Source organism: Xenopus laevis, chromosome 1L, assembly GCF_017654675.1.
Source record: "Xenopus laevis strain J_2021 chromosome 1L, Xenopus_laevis_v10.1, whole genome shotgun sequence".
In the NCBI taxonomy this organism is placed as follows: domain Eukaryota; kingdom Metazoa; phylum Chordata; class Amphibia; order Anura; family Pipidae; genus Xenopus; species Xenopus laevis.
The window spans coordinates 116,909,071-116,921,642 of NC_054371.1; the positions used below are offsets into that span (position 1 = coordinate 116,909,071).

The window sequence follows — 12,572 nt, forward strand, 5'->3', positions numbered from 1 at the left end:
ATGGCGGTCTCCCATAGGCTCCATTTTATCCAATTAATCCAATTAATCCAAATTTTTAAAAATGATTTCCTTTTTCTCTGTAATAATAAAATAGTACTTTGTACTTGATCCAAACTAAGATATAATGATTTGAATCCTTATTGGAAGCAAAGCCAGCCTATTGGGTTTATTTAATGTTTACATGATACTCTAGTATACTTAAGTACAAAGATCCACCCTGAATTCGGAAAGATATGTTATCTGGAAGACCCCAAGTCCCAAGCATTCTGGATAAATACCTGTATAGCTTTATAATACACAAGAGCCATGACTATACTGTAAAATAGATAGGGAATAAAGTACCCCCTCTTGTAAATTATAAGGATATTATAAGTTACCAAGGAGTTTCATGACCACATAAAAACACGAGGCCGAGGTAACTTTTAATACCCTCATATTTTGCAACAGGGGGTACTTTATTTATTATAATACACAAGTTTCAGTGAGTCATGTGACAGAAATGACATCAGAACTCACCGTTTATAACTGATGACATCAGATCTCACCATTTATAAGGATATAATTTACAAGATATTCATGGCTTTTGTGTATTATATCCTTATAAACGGTGCTTAGTGATGTCTATGGTTATAATCAAGCTTTTATATGATCATGGAACCCCTCTGTAACTTATAATATCCTTAAATTTTAGGGAGTAGTTTATTCACTATATATTTAGGCATTTAGCAACCTTATCCTCCAGTGTGAGAAGACTGTTAATATTATAGCTTGCACCTGTGCAGTGTGATAAAACTTTTTAATGAAATTGTTTTTTTTGTTTAAAATAATATACAACGCCTTTAATCCAGCCTTCAAAGTGTGCTATGCGTAATACAAATTCCCAGTGTAGTGTGATCTAATTTACAATATTACACTGCAAAATGTGAAGTTTTCCATTTACGATTTTCATTACATTGCCCACCATAAACAGTGGTGTAACTAGATATCACTGGGCCCCACAGCAATTTTATTTTTCAGGCCCCCAAAATTTCTAAAGGGTTGACTTGTTTTACTAATATTTATTGAAATTTCATATGCATTAGGGTCTCATGGGTTGGGGCTCCTGTACCTTCTGGGGCCCCCTGCGGACGCAGGGTCCACTTCCTCTGAATTTAAGCCCAGGCCCGGACTGGCAATCTATGGGTTCTGGCAGTGCCAGAGGGGCTGCTGTAAGATGCCATAAAAAGTGACTATTAAGTGGGCTGGTGGGGGCTGTTTGGGTCTCTGTGTACTAGGAATGCCAGGGCCTATTTTAAATCTCAGTCCAGTACTGCCCAGGGCTGGATTTACATAGTGGGTGCCCCTAGGCCCACTGTCGTTCATTGGTTACCCTTGTCCCGTCCCATTTATTTGTGCAAATTTTCACCATCTGGACTGGAGCAATTGGGATTGGCGCATGGGAAATTTAAAAAATTATTGTATCTCCAGCACATCCCCAGTGTTTTTGAACCAATGTGGGTGTGGTTGGGCAGCATGCCGCCCCCCTAAAATCCTGCTGCCCTAGGCCCGGGCCTAGGTGGCCTTTTCACAAATCTGGGCCTGTTCACGCCCCTGACCATAAACATAAACAAAGGCTCTGTCTGGCACAGCATGTGATGTCCATGCAATAAGTGACATATAATATATTTTGCACAGCACTAGCAGTATGGTAACTCTGGACAATAGACTTTTTATTTTGTTTGTAATTGATTTCATGTTTTGCCAAAGTGTTACTAGTTATGGGGTCAACTGTCCCTATATAATTAACGGGTTTTTATTTTCATTTTACCTCACAGAGTTAACCCAAACCCTGTGGCGTCCCGAACGTAAGCGTTGCGCTGTGGCTGCTGGGAGTTATCATAGTTGAAAAGGAAATTCAAGGGCATAATGGTGTTGTAGATAACAACAGGAGTGTACCGTGAGTTATTTATTTTATGACATATGTGGGTCTCAAGTTAACATACTGATAGTGGCCCAGCATGTAGGCGCCACAGCCCAGTCAATGGATACAGGTACAGTCTCTCCACAGGATGACCGACTTCTCACACATGTGTATTTGTTTTTGGGGGCGGGGACTAGAGCGGCTGCAGCCACAGACAGATAGCGCAGTTAGAGGAGGGGAGTGTGCGGGGAGCGTGATCCGAAGGAGGAGGATTGGGATCGGCACCAGGAAGAAGAAAGTGACTCGGCGGTGGCAGGGCATTTGAAGAAACGAAACTGACAGATAAAACCAGTCAGATTCCTGTCAGAAAGGTGGGTGGAAACGAATTGGGCGCAAGTGTACTCTCACATCGTAGCCGGGCTGTGCGGCCCGTTATGGTGCTGTGCTCTGCTGTGCTACCGCGCTCTTAGCTTCCTGCCTGCCTGCAGTAGCTGCGCCTGCTTACCACCATTTAGGCTTGAGATACTTTAATATTGGGGCACATTTGCATCTCAGCGCTCTCTAAAAACACCAAGGTGAGTGTGCCATCTCTGTACTAGTTAACCTCGCAGTCGTATGCATGTATACCCATAGCACCGTGCATGTGTGTGCCATTTTTCTGTTATATAATAAATGGGTGACTAGATATGTATGTATCTACTCTGATATGATCCTTACAGACTGTGCTGTAAGCAATGCATATTTTAACGTTGGTGAAGGGATTCATAAACTCTTGGATCACAGTTTGGCATATATATATATATATATATATATATATATATATATATATATATATATCTCTCGATAGATACAGATATATATATATATATATATATATATATAGATATATATATATATATATATATATAGATATATATATATATATATATATATATATATAAACCGCATATTGTACAAAAAACCGCACACACAGGTCTTCTCAAAGGTGAAAAAAACAACTTTATTACAATCTTTGAGAAGACCTGTGTGTGCGGTTTTTTGTACAATATGCGGTTTACATAATTTTTTGAACACCGCACCCAGGCAGCTGTTTTGTTTCATATGAGTGCTCCAGCTTTGCGAATTTATATATATATATATATATATATATATATATATATATATATATATATATATATATATATTTTATAAACAAGAACCATGAATATCTTGTCAATTATATCCTTATAAATGGTGACTAGTGATGTCATCAGTTATAAACGGTGAGTAGTGATGTCATTTTTTGTCACACGACTCACTAAATCTTGTGTATTATAACAAATAAAGTACCCTTTAGGCCTTGTGCTTTTATATGGTCATGGAATGCCTCTGTGACTAATAATATCCTTATATTTTACAATATTATTGTTATATAATATTATTATTATTATATATTGAATTTTATTCACTATATAAAAGGTGCTTAGTGATGTCATTATAATCTGAGTTTAGTGATGTCATTTTTTGTCACATGACTCACTGAAACTTGTGTATTCTAATAAATAAAGTACCCCCTATTGCAAAATATGAGGATATTTGATGTCACCTAGGAGTTCCATGCCCTGTATTAAAACACTCAGCCAGTCATTGACCTAATATCCTTATATTTTACGGGTACTTTATTCGCTATGTATTTATGAATATACTGCTCTACTTGTTGATCTCTGTTCCACATCTTGCTGCCTGTCTTAAAGGAACACTTGCCTATAATATTCAACTCCAGTCATGTTGATACTGTATATAAGGCCCCATATACACTGATGCATTTGTCTGTGTCCCATTCTCATAACTAGCATATTGACAAACATAATTCATTTAAAAAAAGTTTGTGGTGATTTGCATTATCCATGGGTAATGTTGGGTCAGATGGGAAAACAGATGTTATTTGTATTTCTATGGCACTCCGATGGCATGAATGTAAATATGGCCCTCGACTGCTTTAATTGAACCAAAATTGGAGCATGCTGCTAGGCCACTGGCGGGTCAGTTTAAGTCTAATTGATACCTGTCTAGCTAATCTAGTGACTCCAAAGTAGTTTAGTGAAGTTTCCTGAACATTTAATTACAATTTTAGCACCCACTGAAGGGTTATGGACTGTAAGGTGGTTACACAGTGAGCAATACGTCACCAGAAACAGCAATGTTTCAGGCCATTTGTCAAACAAATTTTTGTTTTACAATCCAGCCATTTTTATGAATTTGGGTCCGTTGCAGGGCAGTTTTGAAAAACAGCCATGTGCTCTTACCAGTACACACTAAACCCAGTATGCCAGTGCCACCTAAAGGGATAGAGCCAACTTTCCAGCAAGACCAATATGGGCAGAGCAGTGCTATTTGACATTCAAGGGGTTATTTTTTAAAGGGTCGAGTGTTTTTCCTGAAACATTTGAGTTTTTTCATGGGTAATTTAAGTAAAATCTGGTAGTATAATTTATCTGCATCCTGTGTAGAGGCTGCAGAGTATTCTGCACTAATGTCCTAAGCCCCCAAGCAGTGGCTTGTGAGCAACCTGTTGCTCACCAACCCCTTTGATGTTGCTCCCAGTGGCCTCAAAGGCGGTGCTTATTTTTGGAGTGTAAGACTCAAAGTATACTTTAATCCTGGTTGTCCTAGGTTCTATAATGTAGTATATAGGTAGATCATGGATGGAAGTAGACTAGAAACAGCAGTGCGATGCTGCAATGACCTCTTATTACACGCTACATTTTCCAAGCAAAGTTGCCCTTTATCAAGTATCTAGTATCTTGATAAAGCAGTGATCCCCAACCAGTAGCTCGTGAGCAACATGTTGCTCTCCAGCCTCTTGGATGTTGCTCCCAGTGGCCTCAAAGCAGGAGCTTATTTTTGAATTCCAGGCTTGGAGGCAAGTTTTGGTTGTATAAAAAACAGGTGTACTGTCAAACAGAGTCTCAATGTAGGTTGACAATCCACAAAGGGGCTACCAAATACCCAATCACAGCCCTTATTTGACACCCCAAGAAGATTTTTCATGCTTGTGCTGCTCCCCAACTCCTTTTACTTCTCAATGTTGCTCACGGGTTCTAAAGGTGGGGTTCCCTGTGATAAAGGGTAAAGGTGGCCATAAACACAAAGATCCTATTGATTTTCGGATCGTGTGTAGGGAGTGCCGACCGCTTTCGTCTGGCAGAGATCGGTCGATTGGTCAGGTTTGATTTTGACCCGGCCATACGGCCGAACAATCAGATTACCCCCGATATAGCCATGCTCGTTAAAGGACCAGTAACATCAAAATTTTTTTTTAAAAAATTCGTTAGTATACAACGAAAAAAAACACACCAAGACGAATTAAACTTTAAATAGCAAAGCCTTTATTAAGAAATAACTCACTGAAACTCCACTTCCGCTCCTCTTCAGAAACGGCGACACGGCGACCATCCATTCTACGGCGCTTGATTTCTCCTCCCTTGCTGTTTCTCCTCCATGACAGCTGTTCTCTGACCCGATCTCCTTCTCTTCTTCATCCTCCATCCTCCCAGGTGTCCAACAGCAGCAGTAGGAAGGCGATGTGGGTAGCCTCCCCAATGTCTCTACAAAAGGTGCAGTAAGGTAGAGGAGTGCAGACACGAGTGTGCAGCCTGCGGGGGAGCCGAGCTGAACCGGTACTTATACATCCGCTGAGTCCTGCGCCATGGAATCGCCGTGTATCTAGAGCCCAGCAGCAGCGGTATGGGGGTCGCCTTCCTAGGATCTCCATGGACGTGCAGCTTGTGGGGAAGCCGAGGCAGAACCCCTGCCTATACTTCCTGCGCTGCCAGCGCTACTGGTCATTATTTCGGGTTGTGGATCTGGAAGGAATAAATGAGCCCAGCCGACCCCAGCGAGTGGTTTATGTGCAGGGGGTCGGGTTAAACAGTCCCCGCTTACAATAACCTTTTTCTAATGATCAATAAACAATTCGCACGATTGTTAAACGGGCAGCAGCTGTCCATGAATGGGATCCGATGGGCGAGATGAATGGCAGAGCGATCAGTGAAACAAAACGGGGTCGTGACACACAAATGCACAAACACGGGATCAGGGGTAGAGGTCACAAATAATGAAGCCGTCGCTTATTTAATTTCAAAGCGGCCGTGGGCGTGAACGGAGGTGTCGGTAAGCGGAGATAGGAGCTGTGGTCGGACTCCTAAAGTTGCATTGGCCCTTTTGCCCGGCCGGAGTTGGCAGCGCAGGAAGTATAGGCAGGGGTTCTGCCTCGGCTTCCCCACAAGCTGCACGTCCATGGAGATCCTAGGAAGGCGACCCCCATACCGCTGCTGCTGGTCTCTAGATACACGGCGATTCCATGGTGCAGGACTCAGCGGATGTATAAGTACCGGTTCAGCTCGGCTCCCCCGCAGGCTGCACACTCGTGTCTGCACTCCTCTACCTTACTGCACCTTTTGTAGAGACATTGGGGAGGCTACCCACATCGCCTTCCTACTGCTGCTGTTGGACACCTGGGAGGACGGAGGATGAAGAAGAGAAGGAGATCGGGTCAGAGAACAGCTGTCATGGAGGAGAAACAGCAAGGGAGGAGAAATCAAGCGATGTAGAATGGATGGTCGCCGTTTCTGAAGAGGAGCGGAAGTGGAGTTTCAGTGAGTTATTTCTTAATAAAGGCTTTGCTATTTAAAGTTTAATTCGTCTTGGTGTGTTTTTTTCGTTGTATACTAACGAATTTTTAAAAAAATTTTTTTGATGTTACTGGTCCTTTAATGTCGCCAAACGAGAGGATCTTTGCGTCTATGGCCACCTTAACTCTGTTCAAAACAGTGTCTAATATAAGTTTATTGCAGACAGTGCTGTGGTTCCTTGTTTGCTTTAATTTATTATCTACATATTGTCTACCAATCCTTTGTCAAGTTGCTCCTTTTTGTTTTCTCCCTAGCTTCACTTATAGATTTTCAGCAGGTAGTTAGTAAAATGTAATGGGCATACTGTTTAACTTCGGGTTTAACTTCTGGTTTAACGTGCAGATTGAGGGTACAGGTTGTGTGTGATCCGTTTAGTGGTACAAATGCAGGTCAATATATCCAAATTTGATGGCAGAAGGACCACTCTTCTCAATTATCTGGTATTATGTCTTCTGCTCTTTTCAGTGTCAAAAGGCAAGTTGTCCGTTACCCTGATTTAGGAATGCACTAAACCCTGGTTTTCATCCCTGTGCTCTTGTTGACTTTGGCCATTTGTCACATTTGCATTCCACTTCATGTATCTTTACAGTAGGCGACAGATGAAGGTCCTGAGTATTCATTTGCACCTGTATGGCATGCTGCAGCTTTGCCCATACCGACCAGAAACTACTGAAATCAAATGAAGTCAATTAATTGAAGTTCCAACGTACAGATCTGATTGTGAAGTTAGATTTCCCATGAGATAATTGGTTTAACTGCAGGTCTATATGTGTGTCTGAATAATGCCTGAAGCTGATACAAACCCTTATCCTTTGAAGTATACACACTAATGACTATATAAGAAATAAAAAGCTACAGTTGTATTTAAAAAGATCAAAACAATATAATTGCAAATGTGTCTATACATATCTTTACGTAATACCATATTTTATGATATCTGTTAAGTTCTGTTCTCAGGGCTCCATGTTCTGCATAACCAATGCAGTCCCTATACTACGTCATCTTCTCTTTCTACCAATTGCATACTCTTGCTTAATATGTAACATCTGATATTCCATTTATATGCTAGCAGCAGAACGGTGCATACCACTAAGCGCTATTGTGAGAAATTATATTAGCTTTTTATTTTAACTATTGAGCTTTTTATTCATATGGCAACTAGACATTTCATATGGCAACTACACATTTCTCCATTCTTTACAGGGAGTTTACATAATGCATATAAGTCCCTTTCCCAGTGGGTAAACTGGTGCAATAAAAAAATGACATTTTTTTTTATAGCAACTTGTTAGCAGTTACAAAGGTGTTTGGTATTATCATAATTAAATATAATGTACATTCCTATTTTTTGTTTGTAGTACTTTAGAAAACCTGGCTAAAATTGTGAGGCCTATGGCAGGAGTCATGCAGTGCATTGGTTACCTGCAACAAAAAGTAGGTACAGGTATAGGATCTGTTATCCAGAAACTCATTATCCACAAAGCTTTGAATGCTGGTTCCCATAGACTCCATTATAATGTCATGATTTTTTAAAAATTATTTCTTGTTTCTTTGTAATAAGAAAACAGTACCTTGTACTTGATCCAAACTAAGATATAATTAATCCTTACTGGAGGCCAAACCAGCCTGTTGGGTTTATTTAAAGTTTACATGTTTTTCTAGTAGACTTAAGGTATGAAGATCCAATTATGAAAACATCTGTTATCCGGAAACCCCAGGTCCCAAGCATTCTGGATAACCGGTCTGATACCTGTAACCTGTGAGTTGCAAATAGCATTTTGGATGCAGGTATAGATGGAGATTAGCGGATTGCTGGTCAGGTTGCGGGTCTTATAGATATTATATAAGAAAATAAATAAAAATATTATCTATATTTTACTCCTTTAAAATTGTTTTAAACATATTCTCTGCCACGCCCACTTTAATGGTGTCACGTCCAACTTGCAGTAACTGCACTTCCTTTATAATGGTGGTTAGTGGGTTGCAGATAAGGCAGTTGTGGGTCATGTAGCAGGTCCAAGTGGGTAAAATTTTGGGTTCAGGTCTGAGTTTGAAAAATTGGACCCGCTCAGGACTCTAGCAAAAGTAGTGTTTTTGACCAGCACATTTTTCCATGGTAAAGACTATGAAACTATGAAAGTTTTTTTAATTTTTTTTATATTCTTTATATTACTGCTGGGGGGAAAGATACACTGTCAATATTGTGTCACTTGCTTGAATGTGAAACACATGACACCACCACTATAGCATTTTCTGACTAAAAAGCACCAATACCTGTTCTGTAATGCATTTCCCATTAGAGTGAATGGGATGGGGCAACAGTTGTTTCTGGTGCTTCTCTGCTGAAAGAAATTCTCTAATGGATAATGCCGAATGTGTCATCAGTCTAAAAATGGCATATTATATTATCCACTACCTGCTCTGCATTGATCTCTGTAGGCATGTCGTGGTCCACAACACATGCCCGCACATGGGTTATGGGCCAGAAGGATTATCTGAAACTTTTATTGTCAAATTACTTGCCACATGGATATGTGTAGTTTTTATGGAGTGCTAATCAAGTGAAATAGGTAGTTTTTAATGATTTTGCAAAAAATAAACAAACATTTTTTTTTGTATATATTTCGTTTTCTACATCCTTAAGATACAGATATCACACATTTCTGTATGTTTTTGCAATGAGGCTTGTTAAAGCTGCTTTTCTCATTTTGTACTGTAAGGAGACCCTACTATAACAGTGAAATTTACAGCAATATTTCCTACGATCTAAGGGGACCATAAAAGAGGGTCTGGGCAAAGAATTTAGCCACATATATAAGTAATATACTGTAAGTGGCCCTCCATTGCCTTGCATCACCATAGATGTCCCCACATTTGTGCAACCTATGGAAAAATTAATTTTCTGTCTTTAGGATTAGTCCTTTAAGATTATTTTTTTTATACAATTATACACTTTTTATTGTATTTCACAGAATCAAAGATGATGGAATCAGAGAAGGAACTTGTGGCCAAAATGTTGCGGGCAGTATTGCAGGCCAACAAAAATGGGGTACCTCTACACAAATTACAGGCAGAGTACAAATCATTCACTGGAGAACCAATTCCCTTCAAGGATATGGGATTTCCTGCACTGGATGCATACTTGAAAAGCATTCCATCAGTGGTGCGAATTGAAGTCAGCCGTGTTGGTGAGGTAATGACAAAAAGGTTAAATGTAAAGGAATTCTATATCCTTCATAGATAACATATTAAACTATTCTAGCCAGAATTTCAGATATATGTGGATAAAATATTATTTCAATGCAAACTATATCAGTGATTTACAAATAGTTTTATAAATTGTCTCTAATTACCACTGTCATCTTGGTCAGCATGGATGTATGATGAGTAATAAAAACTTGTCTGTGCCAGAACATTATTGTTTCAGTATTATCTTTTTTTTTATTGTTATGGGTTAGGTTTATTTTTTGCTAGAGCTGAAAAAGCAATCTAAGCACATTAACTTTGTTCAGAGGGCTGAATCTCTATTAGCAGCCAGTATTTCGCCTGTGGTTGAACAATAGCCATTGCTGTATGTCAGCTGGAGTTGAAAACAAAGTGCCATTAATCCTACTAAAGCCAGTTGACCCGGTTTGTGTAATTTCCAGAAGTATTTATTGAAAGAGGAATTAGAGCTGCTCTGCTTTTCTATCAAAAACAAATTCTGCAGAACTGTTAGTCTTGAGTTTGGATTTGTACCAAGGTGCCAGATTATTCAGCATTTTGTATACAATTTATGATAATAAAAAAAAAGTCTAAGGCTTTGCAATTAGGAAGCAGGGTTAATGTTTACTATGTTCCCTGCATAGTCTGTTCTCTTATAAGATCTAGCTAGTGATATATTTCTCACTATTGGGTACTCTTATTATTCTCTTTCTTTCAACGCTAATATTTTTTCCTCTGTATGCAACTACAGGTACAATGAGCCATTTAGCAGTTACAGGTCTTTTTCTACATAGATTGTCGAATAGCTTTTGAGCCCCTGAAAATGGTGGACTAACATTATTATAAATATAATGATCTTTTGTAAAACTTTTGCTGAAAATCCTTTGCATTCAATGACTCCCTGATATCTGGAATCCATGGACATCACCAAATGTTGAGTGATGCTTTGCCAGGCCTTCTGTGCAGCTGTCTTCAGCAGGCACAAGTGAAATGCATGTTCCCTTTAGGTTTAGGGCAAATGACTCAACCATTAAAATTTGCCTTCAGTATGTTTTGTCTGTCTGTACTGATTTTATCCATTTTAAAACATTTGCGTGAATCTGATCAGATGGAATAGACTTATACACAGGCTAGAACCAAATTATGGGGATCTCTGCCTGCGCTTTGACACAGGCTGAGAATCTGCTGCCCCGCTCCATTTCACTCAGGTGTAGGCAGATGCAGAAGATTTTAGCACAGAAACATGACATTTTGCACCCAACTCTAACCGCAATTCAAAAGGCAGGGGGAGCAGCAGGGCAACAGATTCTCCACCTGCGAAGAATCCGCATTCTTATACTTCGTCTTGCCGCAGCCATAATTATTCCTGCTGCTTCTGGCAGCAGATATATACTAGACACTAGTGACCTAGTTCCATGGGCAGCCTTGCATACATATGTTATATCACAGCCTTCACAATGTTTCACAGGTATGGCTTCAGATCATAAGCCTTTCCTTCCCTTCTACATACTCTTTTCTTCAAGCCTTTGCAATTCTTTGACTAAGTGCACATGGAGCAGCCCCAGCTTTAGGACTGCACATGACTATAAGCGATAACTGGGCTGATTATCGAAACACATCACTTGAATATTTCTGTTTTCCAATTCAGGTTACTTGCTATGCTGTAGCCTGCAAAGAAACTGCCCGAATTGCAGAGCTTGTTGCCCACCAGAGAAGCTCAAAAAAGAAAGGTGGACATCAAGTGAACTGTCAAATGAGACTTAAATCTACTGCTCCCGTCTCTCATTTTGGTAAGAAACTCTTATAGTAAACCTTTCTTGTTTTTTTTTTTATTATTATGTATACAAAATTTTTAAAATTTGGCAGCATTACAATTAGGCGACAAACACTTTAAGAACTGTATTACACTTTTGTGAATTCCCCCATAGGCCACTGCATACCTGCACAATGCAAATATTCTGCAAATGTGATAGATTAGCAGTGTCACGCGGTGATGCGTTTTCTATAGTCGCCCGAATTGCCTCACTGAGGCAACTTTGGCGACTATTGAAAACGCATCACCGCGTGTATACTAGCGCAGGCGACTTTTCATTGTAGCCTATAGGAAAAAATGCTGAGGCAGTTCGGGGAGATAGTCGCTCAAAAGACGAGGCGATTAGTCGCCAGGCGACAATCTTCCCGAATCTCCTTGTGTGGACTAGCCCTTAAGCAGGCATATGGAATTGCATAGTTCTCATCAACCAGATGTACGTTAGAACAGCTTGTATGCCTTCTATACATATGAATTAGTCTAGACGAGCTTTTGGGATTGTATTTTACCAGGGGGTCCCAGAATTTATATAATTTCCCCAGGTAGCTGTGGGATTAATTATCTTAATCAAGGAGAGAGCTTTATTAACCACCGTTTCCCAGCTGCCCAAGTCATGTGACTTGTGCTCTGATAAACTTCCATCACTCTTTACTGCTGTACTGCAAGTTAGAGTGAAATCACCCCATCCCTTTCCACCACCAGCAGCCTAATAGAACAATGGGAAGGTAACCAGAGAGCAGCTTCCTAACACAAGATAACAGCTGCCTGGTAGATATAAGAACAGCACTCAATAGTAATAATCCAGGTTCCCACTGCATCACATTCAGTTACATTGAGTAGGAGAAACAACAGCCTGACAGAAAGCAGTTCCATCATAAAGTGCTGGATCTTTCTGAAAGCAAATGACCAGGCAAAATGACCTGAGATGGCTGCCTACACACCAATATTACAACTAAAAAAATACACTTGCTGGTTCAGGAATGAA

At 39.9% G+C, this 12,572-nt stretch overlaps 1 protein-coding gene across 3 annotated transcripts in view; it reads left to right on the plus strand.

Annotated features, from left to right (window-relative positions):
- The first annotated feature begins 1,908 nt into the window (after nucleotides 1-1,908).
- The window catches only part of tdrd7.L (tudor domain containing 7 L homeolog), a 38,081-nt gene continuing 27,417 nt past the window's right edge, over nucleotides 1,909-12,572 (plus strand). The window contains exons 1-3 of one of the 3 annotated variants that reach the window (XM_018243642.2): nucleotides 1,909-2,271; nucleotides 9,546-9,766; nucleotides 11,426-11,567. In XM_018243642.2, coding sequence (XP_018099131.1) covers nucleotides 9,554-9,766; nucleotides 11,426-11,567 — 355 coding nt within the window. In that variant the 5' untranslated portion in view covers nucleotides 1,909-2,271; nucleotides 9,546-9,553. 3 annotated transcript variants of the gene reach the window in all.